Source organism: Fukomys damarensis, unplaced genomic scaffold (genome assembly GCF_012274545.1).
Source record: "Fukomys damarensis isolate Sample0158 unplaced genomic scaffold, DMR_v1.0_HiC HiC_scaffold_12, whole genome shotgun sequence".
NCBI lineage: Eukaryota > Metazoa > Chordata > Mammalia > Rodentia > Bathyergidae > Fukomys > Fukomys damarensis.
The window spans coordinates 16,213,484-16,241,166 of record NW_022900924.1 but is presented as its reverse complement, the minus strand read 5'-3'; the positions used below and the strand labels follow the sequence as shown (position 1 = coordinate 16,241,166).

The 27,683-nt window shown below is 38.5% G+C and overlaps 1 protein-coding gene across 6 annotated transcripts in view; it reads left to right on the top strand.

Moving 5' to 3' along the window:
* The window catches only part of Mapkapk5 (MAPK activated protein kinase 5), a 38,100-nt gene that overhangs the window by 5,994 nt on the left and 4,423 nt on the right, over positions 1 to 27,683 (top strand). For 5 of the 6 annotated variants that reach the window (XM_010604474.3, XM_010604473.3, XM_010604472.3 and 2 more), the window contains exons 2-10: positions 2,309 to 2,382; positions 2,990 to 3,065; positions 3,937 to 4,034; positions 5,006 to 5,114; positions 6,438 to 6,527; positions 7,134 to 7,229; positions 19,778 to 19,858; positions 22,193 to 22,380; positions 24,368 to 24,488. In XM_010604474.3, the coding sequence (XP_010602776.1) occupies positions 2,309 to 2,382; positions 2,990 to 3,065; positions 3,937 to 4,034; positions 5,006 to 5,114; positions 6,438 to 6,527; positions 7,134 to 7,229; positions 19,778 to 19,858; positions 22,193 to 22,380; positions 24,368 to 24,488 (933 nt within the window). The remainder of the gene's footprint in view (positions 1 to 2,308; positions 2,383 to 2,989; positions 3,066 to 3,936; positions 4,035 to 5,005; positions 5,115 to 6,437; positions 6,528 to 7,133; positions 7,230 to 19,777; positions 19,859 to 22,192; positions 22,381 to 24,367; positions 24,489 to 27,683) is intronic. The other variant, XM_033762432.1, reaches the window with a different exon arrangement.

The window sequence follows — 27,683 nt, the reverse complement described above, 5'->3', positions numbered from 1 at the left end:
AGTGATAACTTGTCTCAAAAAAGGAGGCTGTAAAGCATTGCTGGATTCCATTTCCAGTACTGCCAGAACAAAACAAACAGTTTGAGTTTATGTGAAGTGTTTTTTTCTGTGCTGGGATTTGATGGCGGTGAATTTGAATTTATGGGTCATTTTGGGGTCTGTTGCCATTTTAACAATATTGTCTTTAATTCATGAATATAGTATGAATTTTCCATTTTTTAGGACTTCTGTTTCTTTTAGCAATGTTTTCTTGCTTCTGGTGTATAGATCTTGCACTTCTTGGTAAATTTATTCCTATTTTATTACTTGTGATGCCATGAGATTTTTTGCCCCTCATTGTGGTATTGGGGGTTGAACTGATACTACTGAGCTACAACCCTGTCCCTTGTTATTTATTTTGAGAGAGGACCACACTAGATTTCCAGGCTGGGCTCCAACTTGCAGTCCTTCTGCTTCACAGATAGCTGGGACAGGTATGCACACCAAATCTGGCTGGAATTGCTTTTTAAACTTTATTTATTGGATTTGTTGCTGAGCATATAAATATAGTGGATTTATGTATATTATTTTTTGATTTTACATCCCTACTACATTTGCATATCAGTTCTAGGGGATATATTTCTTGTAGATTCCATAGGATTTTAAAAATTTTTTAATTGTACCAGGAATCGAACTTGGGACCTTGCTCTTGTGAGGCAGGTGGTAGAACCACTGAGCTAAATCCCCGGCCCTCCATAGGATTTTTTTAAAAACATATAAAATCATGTCTTCATCAAATACAGACTGTTTTACTTCTTCCTTTACAAGTAGATGTGCTTTGTCAAACTAGAGAAGTTGTCTTCTATTCTTTGCTAAATTTTTATCAGAAATGGGTGTTGAGTTTCTGTTAAGTATTTTTTTCAGCATTTGTTCAATTGATTATATCCTTTTTTATTCTCTCTCTCTCTCTCTTCTTTTTGCATCAGGGATCAAACTCTGGTCCTTGCACTTACGAGGCAGGCATGATGCCACTGAGCTAAATCCCTGGCCCTATTTCTTTCTTTATTTGTGTATTTTTGGTACCAGGGATCGGAATCAGGACCTTGTGCTTGCAAGGCAGGCAGCGGAACCACTGAGCTAAATCCTCGGCTCCATTTCTTTATTTTTTTGAGACAAGTTGGCCTTGAACTCAGTATGTAGCTTAGGCTGGTCTTGAACTTGTGGCAATCTTCCTGCATCAGCCTCCTGAGGGCTTTTTTCTTTATTCGTAATATAGTATTTAACATCATTGTTTTTTCAGAGAATAACCAGTCTTGCATTCCTGATATGCAACCTAGTTAGATCCTACCTCCCCCTTTGAGATAAAGCTTTGCTGTGTTGCTGATCTTGAACTTTTGAGCTCAAGTGATTGTAGCTGGGGGTATAGGCATATGCCACTGTGCTTGGCTTCCAGTTAGCATTCTGTTTTGTTTTTTTTTGTTTGTTTGTTTGAGCCTGTAGTCTAGACTGGCCCTGAACTTTCAGAGATCTTCCTTCTCATTTGCAGTCAAATGTTAAAACTCTGGTCAGAACCTCTATAAGTTGAATTTTCTTGGCTCTCAGGTAGAGCAGGGGTCCCTAATCCCCAGGCCATGCCATAACCTTCTCACATCCTCAATGCAAAAGTTGTCTTCCACAAAACATGTTCCTGGTGCCAACAAAGTTGGGGACTGCTTACGTAGAGGACCATCTTAACTACAATGAAGAATTTAGTCTTAAAAACTTGCTTTCATATCGCTCACAATTTGAGTAACACATTCAAGCATATAAGCCTATATAGAATAGCAGCATATATGTGACCAGTCTTTTGGGAATGTCCATGACTATTGCAGCAAAGGTGCATTTAATAGTTACTGGATTTGTTTATTGTGCTGTGGATTGAACCCAGGGCCTAATAGGTGCTTCATTATTGAAGGGCCCAGCTCAGTTTTTGAATTAATTTGTATTTTGAGTGAATATCTTGCCTGCAGATCCTCAAAAATACACTATGTTTTGTTCAAGTAGACCTTGTAGATGAGCTGAATGATTTTATTCTGAAGTCTTTAGTTTATTGGAAATCATTTAGATAAAACATACAATTATAAAGCCCTGTAGAGTCTCTCCAATAAAATGTTGAGCCATAGTCCTTATTTTGTTCCACTCCCACTTAACTTTTTTTTTTCGTTACCGGGGATTGAACTCAGGACCTTGCACTTGTGAGGCAGGTGGCGGCACCCCGGCCCTCCCACTTAACTATTTAGCTTTTTAATTGGGGAATCATTTTCACACTCTCCTTTTTTTATTTTAATAGGAAACCTCCATTTTAGAAGAATACAATATTAATTGGACTCAGAAGCTGGGAGCTGGAATTAGTGGTCCAGTTAGGTAAGAGATCCATGTGAAAATTGTGACAAAATTGTTCTGAGAAGGACCATTTAAAATGTGTCTTGCGTTAGAAGCATCAGGTGTGCCACATTTGAGAAATAGCTGTAATTTAACAAGTAGAGGGTTTTTGTTTGTTTTGGGGGCTTTGGTGCTGGGAATTGAACCCAGGGCCTCATGCCTTCTAAGTGTATGCTATACTAAACTACACACCCCTGGCTCCTTCTAGATGTTTTTATGTTGTTTTTTCTCATATATCTTAAATAAAGCTAAGTGACCAAGTCATATGGTCTATAATATGGATTCATTTAAGATGTCAAGACTGTGAGGCTACCGTGAGAGTCTTTGGTAGCCCACAGAGGCTGTTTCTTCATTGGCTTGTTGTGAGTTCATGTCACCTACTCAGGAGCAGACACCTGAGCATGGACAACTGGGAAGAGGAGTGAAATGCTTTTCTGCCTCACCACCTGCTGCCCGAGGGGCAGGTTTGTTCTGATGCACCTGGATATATCTTTAATTAGAAGTCTAATTCTCAAAGAACAGACTTCTGCAGTTAATTTTCACTGTAACATAGACCATTGCTGATTAATTTTTTTCCCTCCAAATCTAGAGTCTGTGTGAAGAAATGTACCCAAGAACGGTTTGCACTGAAAATTCTTCTTGATCGTCCAAAAGCTAGAAACGAGGTATCGTTCTTTATTGCCCCGACTTGCCTAAATATTTGAAGTGCCTAAGACTTGCTCTTTTTACAATTAAAGCAGATTCCTGGAGAGAATGCAGAAATGCATAAAGAATTTTATGCCCACACTTTTCTTGTCTTTATTGATGTTAGCATTATAAATTAGTCCTAGATCTGTCAGCGTGGAGGTTATTAGTATGGTCTTGTTTCCTTTCTTGGACCCTGACATAGTCAGGTTTACTTCTGTTTTTGCTTTTTGAAAATGTTGCCCCAATGGTGGAGATAAAATATGATGAGGGCCCGGATGAGTGCTATGTAAAAAGTAATGCTTCAGGAGGACTCTTAAGGATGTATTTCTAGTTTTAAAAATATACATTGGTTTTAAATTATCTGGATGGGGCAATAACATGCTGTTAACATGTGCAATAAAGGACTTACTCTTTTTTTTGGAGACAGGATCTCACTGTATAATTCAGGCTGGCCTTGAATGTGTGATGATCCTCCTGCCTCAGCCTCCCACATGCTGGGATTACAGGCGTGTTCCACCATGCCTGGCTGAAGGTCTTACTCTTTGTTTAGAAGTAGAATGAGTTATTTGCCAAAATTTTCATTTGATCATAGGTAAGACAGTAGAAAGCAAATCTGTTAGTGAGGTTTTCTTTGTGGAAAAAGCATCCAGGAGATAATTGGTGTATGAAAATGAAAATACTTTTTTAATCATTATAGTAATTTTTAGTGATTTCTAGTTTTTTGTTTTTTTTTAAACTGAAGTAGGCTTTTATCACTTGCACCTAGTGTGGTCAGTTTTTGGTGGGAAATTTGAGGAGAAAATGTTTGCATCCCCTTTGCACAGAAACATTTTCTTTGTTCTCTTTAAGGTACGTCTGCACATGATGTGTGCCACACACCCAAATATAGTTCAAATTATTGAAGTGTTTGCTAACAGTGTACAATTTCCTCATGAGTCCAGTCCCAGGTAAGGCTACACAGGATCATCCTCATATGTGCATATGTAGGCCAAGGTGTAGCAGAGTCTTCCTCTTCTATCTTTCCCCTTCCTCTCCCTTTCCCTTCCTCCTCCTCCTTCTCCTTCCTATTTCTTCTCCTTCTCCTCCCCCCTCTCTGTATTTTGGAAACTTTCAGATCTTTGTAAAAGCACAGAATTATATAATGAATCCCCAGGTACTCACCACTCAGCCTTAACAGTTTTATCTACCCAGTCTCCTAGCCCTTGATTATTTTTTATTACTTTCTTTAAAAAACGTATTTAATGTGGAATTTAAACAAATTCTATTTCGTATTAGTCAAAGGGGCCCAGCGTTATTCTAGGCAAAGTCTCAGAGGCTGATATAGTAAAAGCCTCTGTTGCTTAGTCTGACTTTCCTTTCAAAGGAAAAAATCAATGCTATTCTTTTAGCTCCCAAATGTTTTGAAAGCACATCGGTGCAGACTGAGTCTCTTCTAGGGAATTCATTGGACAGATTGAGATGTAAATTCATCATCATTGTAGCAGTGTGACAGGCACCAAGGAGGGACAAGCATAAGATATTCTGAACTTTATAAAGGAGGGGAGCTACTAACGTGGGAGGTGAGGTGTTTCACAGAGGCGGTGTGAAAGATGTCTAGCCCTTGAAAGGAGGGTAGGAATTTTATAGGTGGAGAAATAAAAAGGAATTTTAAAACAAAAGGAATCAATGATTATTTTTCACTTTGCTCTGTTGGTGAAAGCATTTGGATGGAAACCAGAAGCATTTTATCAAAGAATGGTAACCAAAATTTGTGGATTTTTTTTTTTTTTGAAGTGAGAATTTTTGTACTTATTTAGTAGCTGCATTACCTTGGTTACACATTTTGTAGATGAGGTCTCTGTAGTTTAGTTTTTTATATTTCAGGGTTCTTTTTGGTTTTTTTTTTTTAAACTTAACAAAATCAAATGCTTTCAAACAGGGCTCGACTCTTAATTGTAATGGAGATGATGGAAGGGGGAGAGCTATTTCACAGAATCAGCCAGCACCGGCACTTTACAGAGAAGCAAGCCAGCCAAGTAACAAAGCAGGCAAGTTAACCCCGGGTACCAATCAAACTGCCAACTATGTTGGTTAACAAGTGCAATTTCATTAGGGGGAATAAAAGAAAGCTTAAAGAAAAACTCTATTTGACTTCTCATTGCCTGCTTTGTTATGTAATCAGAAAGAATGTCTTAACAGAACAAATGTCATTCCTTGTATATTTTGTGGGGGGCGGACTGTATACTTTATTGGTTGTCAACTGTTTCCTGGTAAGATTTAAATAAATGCTGAAAGGAAGACGATCTTACCTCCTTTATTGACTCTCCATATCTTTAGACATGCAGCTTCCAAGCACTTTAATTGGACTTTGAGATAAAATGCTGTTGATAACACCTGAAAGATTGTACGGTACAAAAATATGTTTTATGGCAGTTGTATATAAGATGCTTCTTACATGAATCACCTGTCATTTCTGCAGATTTCAAAAGTATTCTAAGATCTTTGTAATTCTGGGTTATTCCTAGTTATATTCCATCTTGAACCACATTGAGTCAGTGTGAATGATTATGTCACATTCAATACTAGGAATACAACTGGTTCTAAACTCTTATAAAGGCGAGAAACTAAACCCTCAAGGCCTATCTTCAGACCAAGCAAGCAAGGTAAAGAAAAGCAGGAAGCACAGCCCAGTTAGGTAATAATAATAAACTTGGCCAAATTTTCCAAGTATTTTTGGATAGCTTCCTGATTGAAATAATATTTTAATATTATGAAATAATATTTGGATGGCTGAGAAAATTCCATACTGACAATTGAAGAACAGTAGAATCTATCCTATTTGATTTTTAAATTACATTTTTCAAATATTAGGAATAAAGAATAAGCTCTGATAATCTTCTATAAAACAAAAAACCCTTAAGTCCACACAAAATAGGCAGCATTGTCAGCATGTAAGGTGGACAGATTGGAACATCAGTTGGAAAAACCCGATCACCTGGTTTGGAGGTGGAGTCTGTCATTCATTTCCTTTGCAAGTGCAGTTCTTCTACACCAGGCATTTCTGCTGCTGCCCTCCTGGGAAACGCATGCCTGCTGGAGACTGCCAAGCTTAGCAGTTTCTCTTCAGTGCCCATCATACGTCACTGAATGAAAGTGGGAGCATTTCATTTTTCCCATTTCTTTCCCATTTTCCCCATTTCTTACAGGATGTAATCATCAGTTTATTCAAGTCTTTCTTAATTTCTGCTTTGAAATTGACCAAGGTTTTGATTGACTTAATGAATTTTTTTTAACATCCTGCATTCTCTACAACAGGGGTTTTAAAGATTTCTCTTTCTAAGAGGCTGTTGCTCCACTGTGTCCTTTTTCAGATAGCTTTGGCTCTACAGCACTGTCACTTGTTAAACATTGCACACAGAGATCTCAAGCCTGAAAATCTACTTTTCAAGGATAACTCTTTGGTGAGAAAAGTTTGCTTTTCTGCATTTTAGTACTGTTAGCTGTACTCTTACCACAGCTCAGAATATGTTCGGGATGCTGCAGGTTCATGGGGAAGAGGGTTTAGGCAAATAGCTTATTTCTTCTCCTTTTTTCTTCCCTAAAGGCTCAGAGAAACTATCATACTCCTAGCATTGATAATTTTAGATGATACTCATGTGTATTTGTGGCACTTAGGGTTGTAGATGTTATTTGGGAGACCTTTGGAAAGGGTAGAATCTATGCATTATTTTATGTTACCTTGAAACTTAACAATTGCAAGTGAAGTAACACCCAAGATTGATGAGAGATGATCGGCCCATTAATGAGGGGCCAGAAAGCTAATATCTTGATTTTACAGCTGACTTTATAAAGGAAGGCTAAGTAAATGGGTAGAAATTCCTTTCTTCTTTGTTACTAAGAACTGCTCTTCAACATGAACCATTGTTTCCAGACCTGATGACATGCTATTCATAGGCTTTGATCTCAGCCAGAAACTTGTAAGTTAGACTAGTATGTCATGCACCTGGATTTTCTTTTAATGCTTACTGACAACTCTGGAGCAGTGACTTCTATTTGTTTTATTTCAGGATGCTCCAGTGAAGTTGTGTGACTTTGGATTTGCTAAAATTGACCAAGGTGACTTGATGACACCTCAGTTCACCCCTTATTATGTAGCACCTCAGGTAAGCATGTGCTGTTTTTTTCCTTAAGATGTTATTACCAAGCTGCCATCAAGATTTATGTTCCTTCTATTCTGTCATGCAAGTAGGCATACATTACAGATGGGAGAGGGAAAACTCAACTTAAGAAACCTTCTGATATTTCATCCTTTTAAAACTGGCTTTTATTGAGTTATGATTTAGAGGTATAATTTATATATAATAAAATACTAAAGTCTCCTTTTACCTATGGGGGATATATTCCATAACCCCCAGTGGATGCCTAAAGTAACAGACAGTACCAAATCCTCTGTGTACCATGTTTTTTCTTATACATATATGCCTATGATAAACTTTCACCTTTTCACTTACAGAAAGTAAGTGTTTTTGGGGGGAGGGGTACTGATGATTTAAAACTCAAGAATTATTTCTGGAATTTTCCATTAAATATTTTTATTTTATTTTATATTATTTTATTTTATTTTTCTATTAAATATTTTTGACTGTGGTTGATGGCAGGTAATGAAACCATAGACCCCTTTCCCTCTTAAAAAAACCCATAGATAAGGGAGACTACTGTATTCCTACTTCAGGTACAGTTTTTTTGTTTTGTTTGGTTTGGTTTGGTTTTTTTGAGACAGGGTCTCACTATGTAGTTGAGACTGACCTGGAACTCACTATGTAGTCCAGGCTGGTCTCGAACTCACAGTGATCCTCTTGCCTCAGCCTCCTGAGTGCTGGGATTACAGGTGTGCGCCACCACGCCCGGCGCCAGGTACAGTTTGATAAGGTTTAAAAAATGCAAATGACCACCACCACAGTGAAGAAACAAGAACACTTCTGTCACTTCACAAGCTGCCTTGTGCCTTGTCCCCTCCTGTGCCAACCTGTAGTTCCAGACAACCACTGATCTGCTTTCTCTCATTATTAGTTTTGCCTGGTGTCAAATTTCATAAAAATGAAATATACACTTTCTAATGTTTTGTTTCTTTTGATCAGCATGTTTTGGAGATGTATCTGTGTTGCTGTAATTATCAGTAGTCCTTTTATTACCAAATAGTATTCCATCATAGGCCAGACTATGTTTGTTGTTTCATGTACTGACTGATGGGCATTTGGTTTCAGATCTACTTTTTTTTTTGGTATCGGGGATTGACTTGGGTCCTTGCGCTTGTGAGGCAGACGGCAGAACCACTGAGCCAAATCCCCAGCCCTGATGGGCATTTTGGGTTGTTTCTGTGGGAAGTTTGGGGTATTATGAATAAAGATGCTAGGAACATTCATTTATAAATTTTGGAGGCCATCATTTCTGACTTAAAAAGTATCTTTTTCCTAACATGGTTTTACCATTTTATGGCTTTACAAATAATATATTAGGGTTCCAGTTGCTTCACATTATTATGTACCAGTATATGTCAGTATTTGTAATTTCATCATGCTAGTTGGTGTTTGCTGTTACGTCGTTATGGGTTTAATAGTAGCATTTTCCTGATGGCCTCTGCTCTTGAGCATATTTTTCGTGTGTTTATTGGTCATCCTGTTGTGAACTATAGGTTCAATATTCTTTATGAAGTATGGGTACAAATCCTGCCTGTTTTTATTGTTGGTTTATCTTATAACTGAAGTATAGTATGTAAGAATTTTTTAGTATATGTTTGTAGTACATTGTGATCATATTCCTCATTGAAGTATACAAATTTAAAAAATGTTGTAGATTTCGTTACTGTTGTAACAAATTGCCACATTCTAAGTGGCTTAAAACAACATACATTTATCGTTACCTTATATGCACTTCTGGAAATGAGAAGACTGAAATGGTGCCTGGTGGGCTATAATCAAGGTATCCACAGGACTGTGTGTCTTCTGGAAGCTTTAGAGGAAAATCCATTCCTGGACTTTCCCAGTTTCTAGAGCAGTGGTGCACACCTTTTATTTAGCTCAGTGGTTCCAGCACCTGCCTTGTAAGCTCAAGGACCGGAGTTCAACCCCTGGTACCAAAAAACAAAACAAAACAAAACAAACAGCTAGCTGCAGCACTTGTGCTACAAATTCTGCACCACTGTTTTAGAGGCTGCCTGCATTTTTGTCTTTTGTTCACTTCCTTCATCATGAGAGCCAGCAGAATAGCATTTTAAAAAAATGGCTAGTATCTTTTGTTCCTAAGACCTGTTGGCATTGAAAAGTTTCTCTTGTAAAAAGTTAATTTTTTTTTTTAGCTTTTACAGTTTGGTCTGATCTGTCTGTATGTGTGTATGGGTGTGTGTATGTGTGTACACACATAGGTATGAAATAAGGGTCAAGGTTGCTCTTTGTTTTTCCCCATGGATAGCAAATTGTTGCAGCAACATTTGTTAAAAAGACAATTCCTGTATCTTTGGATTACTTTGCAGTTTTGTTGAAAATCAAGTGAACATACACATGTGCTGATATCTGTAGTAAGATCACCTATATTACTGTAGATAATGTACTAAATATTGACTCCTGATAGGTTATGGGTTTTTTTTGTTTGTTTTGTTTTGTTTTTTTGGTACTGGGCATTGAACTTGGGACCTTGTACTTGCAAGGCAGGTGGTAGAATCACTGAGCTAAATCCCTGGTCCTGATAGGATATGTTTTTAAAATTTTTTTTTTTTTTTTGTACCAGGGATTGAACTCTGTCCTTCCGCTTGGCACCACTGAGCTAAATCCCCAGCCCTAAAATTTCTTCTTTTCAAAGTTGTTTTGAGTGTATTCTCTCTAAAGTTTAGAATTTACTTTTTAACAACAAAAAAGCCTCTTGGGATTTAATTCAAATTGTGTTTAGTCTATAGATGAATTTGGAGAGAATGGCATCTTAACATTATAAATCTTCCAGTTATTTAGGCATTCAGTTTTTTTTTTTTGAAATGTTTATGGTTCTTGTGTTAAATGTCTTGTACATATTTTTAAAATTCATTCTAATTTATGTTGTTGGATGCTGCTGGAAATATTTTTTTAAATTTCATTGTCCAGTTGTCTCTTACTAGTTTATGGAAATGCAAAGAAGTTTTTTACATTGACCTTGTATCCTAAGATTTAATCAAATTCATTTACTAATTCTCTAAGTTTGTAGGTCTGTTAGAATTTTCTACATATTTGTTAGACTTTTCTACATATGAGTTCATATTGTCTGAATAAATACGGTTTTTGTTTTTCTGTTTTTTTGTTTTTTGTTTTGTTTTTAGGAAAGGATCTCACTATGTAGTTCAGACTGACCTGGAACTCACTGTGTAGCCCAGGCTGGTCTTGAACTCACAGCGATCCTCCTGCCTCAGCCGCCCGAGTGCTGGGATTAAAGGCATGCGCCACCACGTCTGGCTAATAGAGTTTTCATTTGTATGTCCCAGTATGTTTGCCATCATTTTCTTTTCCATATTGTACTGTCTAGGACCACTACTTGAATACAAGTTGAATGTTAAATGACGAGAACAGACATCAATGCCTCATGACTGATCTTATAGAAAAAAGTGTTTACTCTTTCACCATTAAGTGCAGTGTTATATTTTTATAGGTATCTATTATCATACTAAGGAAGTTTCCGAGTTTTCTGAAAGTGAATGTGTACTGAATTTTTTTTTTTTTAGGCAGGGTCTCCCTTTGTAGTTCAGGCTGGCCTTGAACTCAGTGATCGTTCTGCGTCAGCCTCCCGAGTACTGTTGTACTTACTTTTTGTCCAGTGCTTTTTGTCTGAATTTACTGAGTTGATATTTTTCTTATTTTGTTAATAGGATGAATTGCACTGATTTTTTTCAAGCGTTAAATGATCTCATCCTAAGATCAGCGCCACTTAGTCATCATATATTCATTTTGCTTAATTTGATGGCTAATATATTGTTATGGATTTTGTATGTTTTAACAAGAGGAGTATTGGTCTGTAAACTTCTTTTTCTCTCTCTCTCTCTCTTTTTTTTTTTTTTTTTTTTTTTTTTGGTACTGGAGATCACACTCTGGTCCTTGCACTTGTAAGGCAGGTGGCAGAACCTCTGAGCTAAATCCCCGGCCCTGTAACCTTCTCTTTGCCTAGCTTCAGGTCGGGGAAGACTGGCCTTGTGAAAATAGAAAGGTGTGTCCTCCTTTTTTTCTGAAACACTTTTATAAGATCAGTACATATGCTCCTTGATTTACAGTGGGTTTGTGGTCTATAATTCCATCATAAATTAAAAATGTTGGCTTGGTGCGATTGTGGATGCCTGTAATCCCAGCTGCTTGAGAAGCTGAGGCAGGAGGATAGCAAGCTCAAGTCTAGCCTGGGCAACTTAGTGAGGGCCTGTCACAAAATAAAAAATAAAAGGGGTTAGAGATATAGCTTAGTGCAAAGGTGCTGGGCACAATCCCTAATACTGTGAAAGAAAAGGAAATAAAAAATGCTTTTGGGGGCCAGGGATTTGGCTCAGTGGTTTCACCACCTGCCTCACCAGTGCAAGGACCCGAGTTCCATCCCTGGTACTCCCCCCAAAATACGTTTGGTATACATAAACTACTGAATATCGTAGTTTGGCAACACAATAGAATATTGGTTGTTTACCATTGTGATTGCGTGGAATGCAATTTAAAACCTACTTCAGTATTAACTTCAGAAAGTAAAACCACAGATAAGGGAAGGTACTGTAATACAACATAGAGTATTTTCTTTTTCTGGAGTGCTTGTCTCAGCATAACTGCTTTAAGATTTGTCCAAATTACTGCATATATCAACAATTCATTGCTTCTCCTGAAAAATACTGTGTTATATGGGTATACTGTGATTGTTTATCCATCTATTGACAGACATTGGACTTTTTTCCTCCCACTCTATTTTTTTTCTCCCACTTTCATACAAAAAGCTATTATGAACATTTGTATACAGATTTTCTTTCCTCTTAAGTAAATGTCTGTAACTGGAATGATATGATCATGTAGCAGGTGTTTAACTTTAGAAACTCCTAAATTTTCTACAGTGACAGTTATTTTATGCTTCCTGTAGCAATTTTGAAAGTTTAGGTCCTTCACATTTTCACCAGCATTTGTTATGATTAGTGATATTAATTTTTGCCATGTTAGCAGGTATGTAATCTTATTTAATTATGGTTTTAATTTGTATGTCTAAAGATGTTTGTGTCTTTGTTTTCTCTGTTTTTTTTTTTTTTTTTTCTTGGTACCGGGGATTGAACTTGGGATCTTGTGCTTGCAAAGCAGGTGGTGGAACCACTGAGCTAAATCTCTGACTTCTCTGTATTTTTTTTGCTGAAGTATCTGTTTAAATCTTTTGCCTATTTTTTATTATGTTTTGGAAGGTTTTTTTGGTTTGTTTTTTTTTTTGTTTTTGTTTTTGAGATACGGTCTCACTATATAGGCCAGGCTGGACTTGAAACTACAGTAATATGCCTCAGCCTTGTGCATGCTGGGATTATAGGCATGTGCCACCACTTGCCTCATTTTCCCTATTTATAAATTATTTGGTTTTCTTATTTTTAATTTCAGAATTCTTTATATATTTTGGATATAAGTCCTTTATCAGATATATACTTAGCAAAGATTTTCTTCCAGTCTTTGGCTTATCCTTTCATTCTTTTAACAGTATATCTGAAGAGCAGATTTTATTTATTTATTTATTTATTTATTTTTATTTTTATTTTTTATTTTTTGGCACTGGGGATTGAACTCTGGTCCTTGCGCTTGCAAGGCAGGCCACCGAACCACTGAGCTAAATCCCCGGCCCATGAGCAGATTTTAATTTTGATGTAGGCCAGTATCACAATTTTCTTTTATGTTGTGCTTTCTTTCTTTCTTTTTTTTTTTGGTAAAAATTTTTGTCTAACCCCAGATCATCTTTTTAGGTTTTACATTTGGGACTATGATCCATTTGAGTTCATTTTTGTATATGTATAAAGTATGGATCCAAGTTCTTTTTTAGCATTTGGGTATCCATTTAATCTAGCACCATTGGTTGCAAAGACTGTCTTTTTTCTGCTGTATTGTTTTTGAGTCTTTGTGAAAAATAAATTGAATCTATATGTATGGGTTTCTTTCTGGACTCTTAAATCTGTTCATTAATCTCTTTATGTGTCTTTGTACTAGTATTACAATGTCTTGATTACTGTTGACTTATACTGATTATGGAAATCAGATATTCCTAGCCTTCCAGCTTTGTGGTTCTTTTTTTTTTTTTTTTTTTTTTGGTACTGGAGATTGAACTCAGGACCTTGCACTTGCGAGGCAGGTGGCAGAACCACTGAGCTAAATCCCTGGGCCATGTTCTTTTTTTTAATGTGTTTTATTTTTTTTGAATTTCTATATTGGTATATTTTGGATATACATAATGGTAACGTTCATCATAGGGAATTTGTACCTGTACAGACATCTTGCTCTCTCTCTCTCCTTATTTACAAAAGCTTTGTTTCCATTTTGTTCTTTCTTGTCCCTTCCTTCCTTTCCCCCACTCACTCCCCTTTTCTCTTTCTCATTTGAACATTTTCTTCCCATTTCTCAATATCTATTGGTCCTTATTTCTACTTCTGATTTCTCACACCAGAGAAACAATTTGGTATTTAAATATGGTCCAATTTATTTCACTTAAGAATATGGCCTCACGGCCAGGGATTTAGCTCAGTGGTTCTGCTGTCTGCCTCACAAGCTCAAGGACCTGAGTTTAATCCCTGGAACCAAAAAAAAAAAAAAAGAGTATGGCCTCAAGGTGCATCCATTTAACTAAAAATGTCTCATGGTCATCCTTCTTTATGGCAGTGTAGGAGGCAGGCTGCGGCACCACTGAGCTAAATCCCCAGCCTTTAATGGCAGAGTAGTACTTCACTGTATTTTAAAAAGCCACCTAGATCTTCTTTATCCATTTAACAGTTATTGGGTATTTGGTCTGTTTCTAAGAGTGAGCTGTTACAAATTGTAAGCGCCTGTCTTTAATCCCAGCACTTGGGAGGCTGAGGCAGGAGGATCACTGTGAGTTAGAGACCAGCCTGGGCTGCATAGTGAGTTCCAGGTCAGTCTCAACTATACAGTGAGACCCTGTCTCAAAAAAACACCCCCCCAAAAAAAACCCCACAAATTGTGGTACTATAAACATGGGTTAGTATATACCATTATGGTATGATGATTTTAATTCTTTTGGGAAAATACCAAAAAGGGGAATAGCTGGGTCATATGGAATCTTTAATTTTAGTTTTTTGAGGAATCTCTACACTGATTTTCATAGTTGTTGCACTAATCTACATTCCTACTAATGGCCAAGAAGGTTCCTTTTTCCCCCTGCATCCCCTCCAGCATTTGTTATTGTTTAACTTCTTGATGATAGCTCTTCTTTCTGGAGTGAATTGGAATCTCAGTATTATTTTAATTTGCATGTCTCAAATGACTGATGATGATGGACATTTTTTCATATATTTGCCATTTCTATCTATCTGCAAAGTGTCTATTCATTTCAGATGTTCATTTTTGGTTTAAGTCTTTAAATTTGGGGGGTTTCTGATTTTTTTGTTTTTGAGTTTTGTTTTGTTTTGTTCTTTTTGTACCAGGTATCGACTCAGGTCCTTGTGCTTGAGAGGCAGGCAGCGGAACCACTGAGCTAAATCCCTAGCCCTGTACCATACTATTTTTATCACAGTATCTCTGTGGTATAATTTCAAGTCAGGGATTGTGATGGTTCCTGCCTTTCCTTTGTTGCCTAGAATTGTTTTTACTATTCTAGATTTCTTCTGGTTCCAAAGGAATTTTAGGAATGTTTTCTCTAGTTCTTTGAGGTATGCTATTGGTATTTTTATTGAGATTGCATTAAGTCTGTATAACAATTTTTGGAGTGTGGCCATTTTTATTATGTTGATTCTTCCCACAAGGAAGGGATAGCTTTCCTTTTCCTTTTTCTTTTCTTGTTTTTTTTTTTTGTACTGGGGATTGAACTCTGATCCTTGAGCTTGTGATGCAGGCAGCAGCACCACTGAGCTAAATTCCTGGTGCTCTTTCCATTTTCTGATGTGCTGTTCCATGTCTTTTTTCATAGTACTGTAGTTTTCAATGTAGAGGACTTATACTTCCTCTATTAGATTGACTTCTAGGTATTTCTCTTTTTTGGATGCTGTTTTTAAGGTGTTTTTTCCCCTAATTTCTCTTAAAGTAAGTTTCTTATTTGTGTACAGGAATGCCGTTGGTTTCTGAGTGTTGACTTTGTATCCAGCTATGCAAGTGAATTTGGTGGTTATTAAATCTAGAAGTCTTGTGATGGTGTAAGATCCTCCCAGGGAGGGATCCCACTACTCTGAGTCCGGGATGCCGTGATGCACCATAAACACCCCGGAGAGACGATTCTTGATGCAAAACACAAGAGGTCTTTATTCCAGCGCGCTGGGGCTCAGCTCATAACCCTCGCAGGGGCAGAGGATTTGAGCCCCGAAGCAGGGAAGATACACAGTTTTTAAAGAAAAAAACCACAAGCTATAGGGGAGGGGGAATTCCGAGAAAGAGGAGGGGGGCTTCGGTGGGGGATCATTTACGGGAATGTTTAGGGCTAGGTCAGGTTGTTCCCGTACCACATGTTTATCGGAAATGTTTAACGTGACCTTCTGGCCTGTCGTAGTTAGCTGACTCTGCTAGGGGTTGGGCTACTGGAGCTCCTTGAAAACTTTCCTAACAATGGAATTTTTGGGGTCTTCTAGTAGAATATCATGTTATCTGCAGATAATGATAATTTACTTTTTCCTTTCCAATCCCTATTCCTTTTATTTCTTTCGTCTAATTGCTGTGGTTAATGGTTCTAGAAGTATTTTGAATAATCGAGTGGTAACAGTGGGCATCGTTGTCTTCATGATTTTAGAGGGAAAGCTTTGTTTTTATACATTTAATATGATGTTAGCTATTGGTTTGTCATAGACTGCTTTTATTAGATTGAGGTAAAGACCATCTATTCCAATTTTCTGTGGGTTTTTTTTTTTTTATCATAAATGGGTTTTGGAATTTGTCAAAACCTTTTTCTGGTTTTTGTCCTTGGCTCTGTCAATTCGATATATTACACTTACTGATTTGTGTATTTTGAGCCATTCCTGCATCCCTAGGATGAATCCTACTTGGTTGTGATGTATGTAATCTTCTTGACGATTTGCTGCATTCTTTTTGCCAGTATCTTATTGAGGATTTGTGTGTCTGTATTCACTAAGGAGATTGGCCTGGAGTTCTCTTTTTTCGTGGGATCTTTCTCTAGTTTTGGTATCAGGGTGCTTCCAGGGATGAATTTGGGAGTAGAAGCAATACTTTAATTTCATTAAAGAATGTGCGAAGTAGTGGCATTAGGTTTTCTCTAAATTCTTGCAGAATTCAGCCATAAATCCCTCAGGGTCTGGGCTTTTCTTTGTTGGTAGGTTTTTAATTACATCTTCAATTTCATTCACTGATACTGATTTATTTAGTTATATATCTTCTTGATTTAGCTTTGGTAATTCATATATATCTAGGAATCATGCATTTCTTCTGTTTTCCATCTTATTAGAATATAAGTTCTCAAAGTAGGTATTGATGATTATTCGGATTTCTACAGGATCTATTTTGATTTTACCCTTTTCATTCTTTTTGTTTGTTTGGTTTTTTGAGACAGGGTCTCACTATGTAGTTGAGACTGACCTGGAACTATGCAGCCCAGGCTGGTCTCGAACTCAAAGTGATCCTCCTGCCTCAGCCTCCTGAGTGCTGGGATTACAGGTGTGTGCCACACGCCTGGCCACCCTTTTCATTCTTAATTGCATGGATTTGTCTTTTCTCTCATCTTTTGATAAGGTTGGCTAAAGGTTTGTCAATTTTATTTAATCTTTCAAAGAACCAATTCTTTGATTCATTGATTCTTTGTCTTAGTCTCCACTGCATTAATATTTGCTCTGATCTTTATAATTTCCTCCCTTGTATGAGCTTTGGGCTTGACTTCTTTTTCTAGAAGCTTGAAGTTCAACATTAGGTTGTTTATTTGAGCTTGCTTTGTTTTTCTGATTCACTGCTATAATTTTCCATCAGAGTACTGCTTTTATTGTGTCCCATAAATTCTGATATGTTATATTGCCATTATCGTTTGATTATAGAAACTGTCTAATTTATTCTTTAATTTCATCTGTGATCCATTGGTTGATCCGAAGGGTGTTATTTAATTTTACTTGTTTATGAAGTTTTTGTGTTTTTTGTTATTTTTTTCCCATTGAATTACAATTTCATTGTACTATGGTTTGATGATATTAATTCCTTTGCATTTAGTTAAGCATGTTCTATGAGATAGTATGTGGTCTGTTTTGGAGAACATCCCGTGTGCAGCTGAGAAGAATGTGTATTCTGATGTTGTGGGGTGGACACTGTAGACATCAACTAAGCCTATGTGTTCGAAACTTTGGTTCAGTTCTGATTTTTTTTGTTATTGATTTTTTTGTCTAGTTGATCTCATTGTGACAGTGGGGTATGGAGAAAGGGGGGGTTTGGGGGAGAAATGTCCACTTCAGAGTGTGTCTGTGCTGTTAATGGTAGGCACAATGGGTAGAGCCCAGATCCATGTATATTAATCACAGCAAGGTAACTGTAGATTTATGGGGGGGTAGTAGATAATCTCAGCAAGCCTGCACCTTTAGTTCTACTGAAGTTCAGGCTGGTTTCTGGCTGTAAGGATGGATCCTGATTTGTTTGCCTGCAATACACCATGTGCCTCTTGCTGGCTTGAATTCGGTTCTACCTCACCCCGACACTGGGAACTGCTAGATGGAGCAAGCCTGTAGCTGCTCTGAGTTAGGAGCTCAGGTGACCCCTCCTCAACATGGCTCCTGGCCAGTTACTCTCTCCTGGGGGATGTCTGGACCTAAATCACCATCCTCTGCAATCTGCTGTGTGCACTGCTCTATTCCATTGGTGTATTTCTTTGTGGGGAGGCCTCTGGGGTCACCAGTAGTCACCCTGTGTCTGTAGGTTCAAGCTCACAAAGTGAGTCAGGACTCAGAGAGAAAATGCCACTTGCCACCTCCTTCTGCATTGATTGAGGTCTCTCTCTTCACTCTTCCCATGGGCTTCAATTCTCACTTGAGATCTTTGCTGAGTCCCAAGGACCCATTTCCTCCCATCTTTTCTTCCTCGTGTTGCTAGATTCCAGTGTCTGGACACCAAATCTTGGAGAGGCTGTTTCTTTGCTGTTCACCACTCTACCATCTTCCTGGAAGTCTCTGTTCTTTTTCAGAATTGTTTTGACTATTCTAATTTCTTTGCACTTCCATTTCTGTATGAACTGATTTCTATAAGAAAGCCTTGCTAACATTTTGACTAGAGTTGTTTTAGAGGTGTAGTTCTCCTAGTCTTTGGAAGCCCTTAGCTGTTAACAATATTAAATCTTCTACCCTTTAGAAAACTGTCATTCCATTTGTTTTTATTTTTATTTTTTTAATTTAATTTAATTTATTTTTTGGTACCGGGGATCAAACACGGGTCCTTGCGCTTGCAAGGCAGGCCACCGAACCGCTGAGCTAAATCCCTGGCCCCTTCCATTTGTTTTTAATTTGTCCTTAATTTTGCTTAGGAATATTTGTATAGTTTTTCAATGTACAGGTCTATTACAACTTTTGTTAGGCTTTTTTTTTTGAGACAGGAACTCACTATAGCCCAGGCTAGTCTTGAACTCACAGCGATCCTCCTGCCTCAGCCTCCAGAGTGCTGGGATTATAGGCGAGCACTACCATGCCCGGCTTAGATTTATTCTTAATGATTAATATTTTTATGGTGGTTGTAAATGATATTTTTCAGGTTAATTAATTTACTTTATTCTTGTGTTACAAACTCTATGTGGAGGACATAGCTGGATGGCTGGTATCAGTCCTCTGCATGGAGATTCTGGTGTCTTTTCCAGATGGTCAGTGAATTTCTGTTGATAGCTATATGTCTTCAAGTGAGCACTGAAAGTAAACTTGTCAAGATTGCCCATGGTGGCCTTGTAGCTCCTGGCTAAAGTGTAGCACACATCAGTATTTGCCATCAGCATCAGTTTCATGGGCTCAGGGGCTGAGACAGTACCAGTGGGTCTAGGAGTAGGGACGAAGTACACAACATTGCAGTACCTTTCAAGGAATAGTTTGAGGTTTTCCAGGGTTGTCCCCCTCACCTCATAATCCTGCTTCACAGGACAGTGGGGAGTTGGTCAGAATGATGGCACTGCAGATGTCAGTGGCTACCTCTATGATGCACTTAACACCCAAATCAATGTGGTATCAGTGATCTGTAGTCTGATAGTGTGCATTTGCTTTTGCACAGACATAAGGCGTATCCTTGGGAAAAAGTCAGTGATCTCAAACTCCTTAATGGGCAGGAAAAAGAGATATAAATCTCCCTTTTGGGGGATAAGAGGACTTGATCTTTATATTCTTGACTTGGCCAAGTCCATTGGTTGATAAATTACTGGTTATGGAAAGAGAAAAGGTTTGTGAAAGTGTTGTGTTGATGTGAAATTATGTTTCAACTGTTAAGTGCTAGTCCTTTTTCAGCCTTCCAGTAGTCTGTCTCAGGTTGCAGTGGAACATTGGTGGGATGATTTTCAGTGTTATGACTTTTGATTTGACTGTTGGCAGGTACTGGAGGCACAGAGAAGGCATCAAAAAGAGAAGTCTGGTATCATACCTACCTCACCAACACCCTACACTTACAACAAGGTAGGTAAAAGATAATTAGCTTCATCCTGAGAACATAACCCTTTTCTTCTTTTGAGGGGTTTGTAGATCTCTGAGAATCAGCCAAGTACAATCTTAATGCTTAATATTCCAGCTCAAAAGACTGGAATCAGCCAGATATGCAGAAAGTTATTTGGAATTCAAGTTTTTGTCTGATAAAATGAGAAATGTTCTTACTTATATAACTTTTGGAGCAGGAACCAAGAGTTATGGCCACCTGTTAGGTTATTTGGCTGGCTGTACAATCTACTGATCACATTAAAAAAGATATAGTTGTCTTATTTTTGGATGTAGAGGCCATTTCTGAGAAACCAAATCTAGCACACTAGTTAATTGTGATACCATTCTTTCTTAGCTCATAAAATACCCAATTTATAACTGTCCTGAAGAAGGATTGTAAATTCACAGTCAGCATAGGCTACATAGCAATACTCTTGTTTCAAAACAAAGACAAAATACGGTTAAAACCTAGTATCCACAATGTCCTGTATACACAGCAGTTGCTCCCACAGCAAGTAACACAGCATGTTACTTGGTACTACGATAGTTTCTCATCTGTTGCCCACATATTGAGCATCTACTTTAAAGCACAAGAGTTTTAAGGATTAGGGCCTTTGGAAACAGGTCCTGGAGTTGCTGAATAAATCAGAAAAAATGATGCTACTTGGAACTTGAGGCAGTATGTGTGACAGAGAAGGACCTGAGGACATTAAACAGGGCGGGAGACCTGCTCCGGCTCCCTTACTCTTTTTTTTTTTTTAAGTACATGTACGCAGTACATAGTGTTAACATTCCTTGTATGGAGTTGATACATGTACATAACACATCTTAATTCCTTTTTTCATCCTCTTCCTCTCCCGTTCTTTTCCTTATGTGGTACTGGAGATCAAACTCAAGGCCTTTGCACTGAGGTATTTTCCAAACCCCTTTGAATTTTTAAAAAATATTTTGAAGCAGGGTCTTGCTAAGTTGTCCAGGCCAGGCTTGAACTGATTCTCCTGCCTCAGCTCCCGGGATACTGGGGTTGCAAGCATGATTAGTTATGCCTGGCTTGATCTTGGTCATTTTAAAGAACTCTTTTCACCTCTGTAATTTTATAATCACATGCATCATAGTATCCACGTTCACTTGTGTGATGCCAAAACATGGGTGAGAGTTCTTGAGACCCTCCACTTTTCAGGCTTCTTTCCAAGAAGCACACAGCTGTAATTGAGCATGTGGTCCCAGGGGCAGGCTCAGTGGGGGTGCCCTTCTCAGGCAGATACCTCTTCTGCCCTACAATCAAACCCATTTTCCAAGGCAGAGAGAGCTACATTTAACTACATTTAGGAATTCTTTCTTTATTATCATGCAGTGATTATAGGTATATAGTCACCTTAAGAACTACTGACATGGTAGTCGATGCTAATTTTCTTTGTTTTATAACATCTTCCCTTAGTGACATAAAGTTTTGCAAATGGGATGAGTCCTTCATGGCCAAAGGAATGTTTTTAGATATCCTGTTCTTCCTTTTAGTGCCTCTCCCTATTCTGTGTCAGACTTTTTTAGACCTTTTCAGAGTAGCTTGTGCTGTGTTATGGGGTCAGTCTGTATGTATCTTAGCGGCTTTTTTCCTGAACTCTACCTATGTTGACACAGTACCTGTTTCATAGCTAGCTGGCTTATGTCTGTTTCTTCTCTGGCTGGAAGCACAGTATCCTACACCTGTACTTAAGGATAAGGATGATATATGAGCTTTGGCTCAAGCATTGAAAAAAAAGGTGACCATTTTACCTCAGATTGACCTTGTGTGATGATTTATACAACATTGGTGGCATATAAAAAAATACAAAGAGGCAGACATGGTGGCACACGCCTCTAATCCCAGCACTTGGGAGACTGAGGCAGAAGGATTGCCAAGAGTTCAAGGCCAGCTTGGGCTACATAGTGAGTTCAAGGCCGACCTGAACTTCTTGACCCTGTCTCAAAGAAAAAAGAAAAAAAAAAAGTGCTGAGCATAGTAGTGCATGCCTATAATATCAGCTGTTTGGTTAAGGCAGGAGGATTGCAAGTTCAATACCTTGTACAACTTAGACCTGTACAACTTGTCTCAGAATAAAAAATAAAAAGGATGTAGCTTAGTGGCAATGGGCTCAGTGATGTCCTGGTTCAATATCACTACCTTCAAAACAGAGATAGGTTAGGTCTCCTAAGATGTCCCGAAATTGTTCTAACTCTTGTAAGTGATTTTTAGTGGAATCTGCCTATGTTAGGGTTATTCCTGAGCTGTATTTTGGGTTCTGGCTATTGAGTAACCATTTTTTTGTTTATTTTCAGAGCTGTGACTTATGGTCCCTAGGGGTGATTATCTATGTGATGCTGTGTGGATACCCTCCTTTTTATTCCAAACATCACAGCCGGACTATCCCTAAGGATATGCGGAGAAAGATTATGACAGGCAGTTTTGAGTTTCCAGAAGAAGAATGGAGTCAGATCTCAGAGATGGCCAAAGATGTTGTGAGGAAGTAAGTCCCTGGGCTGCTAAGTGGGGAGACTAAGAAGGCTTCAAGGGGGTAGGGCCCAAAGAAATGCTGGGTAGAGAGAAGTAATTTATTTCTCTGGTTAGGCTCCTTCTTTTAATATCACAAAAATCATCTCTTTAACCCATTGTGAGAGTCCTCATTGTCCACACTTCAGGAAAAATGGAGCTTTTTTTTCTCTTGTTGCACCCTTAGACTTTGTTCCCAAAATTGGGAACCTGGGTCTCTCTCTAGCAGTGTCTGGGAATTAACTTAGAGCCCTAGGTGACAAACCTTTTGATGTGCCTGTCTTCTTGTGTGTAGGCCAGTCACTGGGGAGGGATGTGTTTCCAGGAACTGAACTGGGGAGCTAAGATTATGATGAAATGTTTAGCTTTTCATTTCTTGGACGCTGTTATAGTGTGTGGTTATATTAGGTCTGGAACCCACTCTCAAGTCTTCCCAAGTGAGAGTTGGTTACTCTGATACCTATTAAACTGAGAAGATTTAGTTAAGAATTTGGGCTAGTGGCCGGGTGTGGTGGCACAGGCCTGTAATCCCAGCACTTGGGAGGCTGAGGCAGGAGGATCACTGTGAGTTCAAAGACCAGCCTGGGTTACACAGTGAGTTCCAGGTCAGTCTCACTACATAGTGAGACCCTGTCTCAAAACAAACAAACAAACAACCCAAGAATTTGGGCTAGTGAATGGATGAGAGAGCATCTTCAAGTCTTGGTATTGGGAGTATTAAATAAACCAGTACTAAATTTGATACACACACACACACACACACACACACACACACATATTTTTTTTGCCTACCTAAGTTGGGCACTATTCTTTTATTCCTACTGCTTGAATTTACTTTATTTGGTCTGTTAAGCATTGAAGGGACAGTACTCAAAAGCTATCTTCTGACATTACAGCTGTTTGTGGAGATTACTCCCTTTCAAAATGAGCTTGTCCTGTTAGAAAAAAGAAACAGGCACTAGAAAGAAGGACTATTTTCTATTTTCTAAAGTATACCAGTAAAAACTTTTAGAGTAGGGACAATGTTTGAATCCCTTAGGTCTTGACATGTCATTTCCATGCTATATGTCCAACCCTTTAAATCTTTAATGTCCTCTGTGATTCTTTGCCAGTTTTCTGTAGAATATATTTCCTGCCCGTAGAGCAATACTCCTTATCTTCCTTTGAATTTGTGATTCTTTTCTAAATCATCTTTGTTTTAGAAATTTGAAGCTATTTGTTCAGAATGGCCCAGAAGTTTGCAGAGTAGCTAAAAGAGCAGTTAGACTCATGGTCCTGACTCTGACACTTGGAATGGGAGGATATATAGTTGGAAGGAGATGGTGCTACAGAGAGCTCAGGGAACATGGTAAGGTGAGTTAGGAATTGTGTTAGCCTGAATGAACAAGAGGTAAAAAAGTTTTACCAAAAAGCAGATGATGAAGAAGCAATATGTTAGGAGAGATGCCAACTCCTTCTGAGACTTGATTTTTAGTTCTTGAATGTATGGAATAAAGAAAGGCACATGTCCTGCTACATGATGGTATGACCCCTCAACTAATTTTGCCACCACTATTAATCAAGAGCACTTTGAATTTCTTTGTAAGTTAGAACCCATTGTTTTAGAAATCTCAATATGGAGATGCAAGGTCTCAGGAACTATAAACCAGTAAGATTACCTTAGCAAACCCTAGAACTCAGTTTGAAATATCACTAGATTAAGCCTTTTTGTACTATTTTTATCTCTGTCTAGAATAGAGTGCACCATCTCAAGCCACAGTATGCTCACAACAAAGGATTGGGGTGTAGAATCCCATTTCTGCTCTACAGGAAGAAGGAATAGGCATGCAGGAATTGTTGGAAAGTCAGAAGCTTAAGGAAAAAAATAAAGTCAAAGGCTAGAGCCAGTGAGAGCCACACCCCAGAACTCCCTGTGCTTCCTTCTTGGGGCATCTGTGCATGGCAGCCTGTTCTTTTCTCCACAGGCTCCTGAAGGTCAAACCAGAGGAAAGACTCACCATTGAGGGAGTGTTGGACCACCCCTGGCTCAACTCTACTGAGGCCCTTGATAATGTGCTACCCTCTGCTCAGCTGATGATGGATAAGGTTTTGAATGATGCTTATTTTGTTGGCTGAAAAGGCTTCATTGAGAAGGAAAGCTGGGGCTTGACTCAGTAAGAGGTTAAAGGCAAAACAATAGAGAACACACTGTCTTTCTCAGAGGAACATTTCTGGTTTCCTGAAAACCAGAAAATAACTTCCTTCCATAAAAAACCAGATCAGAGTCTGGTAAATATGCATTAATGGAATACTCAAAGGAATATCTTCCATATTTATGTTGTGGTTTGGCGGGGGGCACTGAGCGGTGTAAGACACCCTTCCCTTATGGAGAACTGGTAGGAACTTCAGGCCAATATATACAAAGAGGAAACTTTGCAGGTTAAATTTTCTGTGAATGTTATGGGAATTCAGAAAAAGAATTCTTCCAAAAGGGGCATGATTTGCCCAGTGAGAAGACAGAAACCCTCACACTTAACTATCTACTGTGTAGCAGCTTCCAAGCTCTTTTGCAGGGTCAGGCACAAGCTGTCCTGGAGGAATTTCAGTAGACAGTGCAAGTAAGTGCCCATGTGTAATGAAGAATATAAGCAAAAAATGAAAGAGACTAAAATATCCTAAAATAAATTGCCTATTGGAAGGACATCCTGGCCTCACTAATAAACAGTCAATGAGACAAGTATAGCAGGGCCAGACCTTGCAAACAGACAGTGGGCTTAAGTCTTAGTGGGGTGCAGCTGAGAGGCCATGTGAATTTTTGAGAACAGTTTTGCTACTGGGAATGTATTTAGGTAGATCATGGTCAGTCAGACTTGCAGACTTACCAAGTTATTACCTCTGCAGTGGCCTAGAAGTTAAAGGGTGGCTCTGGGGAATAAAGAAATACAGGTAGGTGATAGGCCTAGTATCTGTGATGAAAAATACCTACTGTTTTTTTTGTTTGTTTGTTTTTCGACCGGGGATCGAACTTGGGTCCGTATTCTTGTGAAGCAGGCTGTGAACCACTGAGCTAAATACTTGGTCCTAAAATATCTTTTTGTTTTGTTTTGTTTTTTTGAGACAGGGCCTCACTGTTTAGTTGAGACTGATCTGGAACTCATTATGTAGCCCAGCCTGGTCTTGAATTCACAGCGATCCTTCTACCTTAGTCTCCTGAGTGCTGGGATTACAGGCATGTGCCTCCATGCCCAGCTTAAAATATCTAATTTTTAATGATCAGTAGATGTAAGGAGATAGTGGCTGGTTTAGACAGTGATACGACTGGTAAATAGGGAAACCAGGGAGGAGGCTACTTTGGGTAAGGTAGTCTTATAGGCTTTAGATATTCACTGAGGTAGCAGAGGGATATTGAAACCAATGAGATGTGTACTGTGGGACAAGAGTGTGGCTGAGAGGCCAAGGTAGTGGCACAGACTTGAAGTTAAAGTTTGAGAAAAAAATAGGTAAACAGCAAAAATAAAAGAAAAAAAAGCTAACTTTAGCAGAATAGGAGAAAAAGGAGATCTGCAAGGAACAGAATTCCCTGCCATCTCTTTGATTTTGTGAGTGGTTATTTTCCTTGTTTAAATGTGCTCAGTTTTCCAGAAATGACGTGGCCAATCCAAAGTCCAAGGTAATTTGTAGATCCTGGTTGTCAGACACATGGAGGTTATAGTATAGCATTCCTTAAGGTCTTGGAAATGAAGAAGTAACATTGCTTTTTAGAGTTACTTAAAAAATCAGTATATGATGAAGCAAAGTCTGAATATGCAGAATCTTCTTAAAGATAAAGAGTAGTTCCTAGGCTTAGAGGTGGATGGCACTGTAATGTGACAGAGCACTCTCATTTCTAAAGAAATTATGTGGTCAGGATCTTAAGAAAAAAATGGCTTTGTATCAGATGTCAAGTAGCATCTCTCTAATCCCTGCCTAGGAGGCTGAGAACATGACCTTGAGGTATTTCCTTCTTTTTGGTTCTGCCATTATTGATGCGGAATAGATGGGAGAGTGTAGAAGGGTATAGCCAGGACTGGCTATGGGTACACAGGGCCTTTCAGTGAGCTTGAATTATTCCTAAGCTGACTGCAAGCTCACTAAAGAACTTGCTACTTTTTAAAGTTGTCAAAAGTTCACTACTTTTTTTTTTTTTGAGACAGGGTCTTGCTGTCTCATACTACCAGGCCTCCCAAGTGCTGGGATTACAGGCATGCACCACCACGCCTGGCCTCACTATTTAGTTTGTTGCTGTTGGTACCAGGAATCGAACTTGGGACCTTGCGCTTACAAGGCAGGCAGTGGAACTACTGAGCTAAATCCCTGGCCCATCACTACTTTTTAAAGTTGTCAAATTTTGTTGTTAGAATTCAGATAAAACAGAGGTATTAAAATAAAAATCAAATTCATTCTGCCACAATCTTTTTTATTAAATTTTTTATTTTATCCCACCCCCCCAAAAGCTCTGTTTCCATTTTTTCCTTCTATTTTCACTTTTTTCCTTGTTGATTCCCTTCTTCCTCCCTTCTCCCATTCCCCTTTCCATTTGAATACTTTTTTCCCATTTCCCAATGTCCATTACACATCTCAGTCTGATTTCCACATTGTTTCTCACACCAGAGAAACAATTCAATATTTAAACATGTGTCCAATTTATTTCACTTAAGAGTATGGTCTCAAGGTCCATCCATTTAGCTATCAATGTCTGAAGCTTGTCCTTTTATGGCAGAGTTGTACTCCACACTGTATAAAAAAAAAACCACACTTTTATCCACTCATCAGTTCTGCCACAATCTTAACCCATCAGAGGTGAGGTATGGCTTTATTATCTGTCCTGATACATGTTCACAGTTGGAAAAGGGAACATCTCATTTCTGCAAAACAACCTACTGATTATTTGGCTATCTTGGTCAGCCCATGGTGAGTACACACTCTGGTTATAAAGGCACAGACTCCATGAATGTTATTTCTCATTGTAAATTAACTGACTGGCTTATCCACTGGGATATGGTCTCAGTTCATGAGATTCTGCCTTTGGGCTTGGCCAGGATCAGAGGTTTGTTTGTGGTTTTTTTGTTTTGTTTTGTTTTGTTTACTAGGAATTGAACTCAGGCTCTTGCACTTGCAAGGCAGGCAGCTGCACCACTGAGCTAAATCCCTGGCCCCAGGCTCAGAGTTTTGAACCATCAGGGTTGAGGTAACCATTTACACTGTGGGGGCAGTGAATAAAATGTCAGCCTCTAAAACTTCTTGGGCAGCAGTTGATAGTCC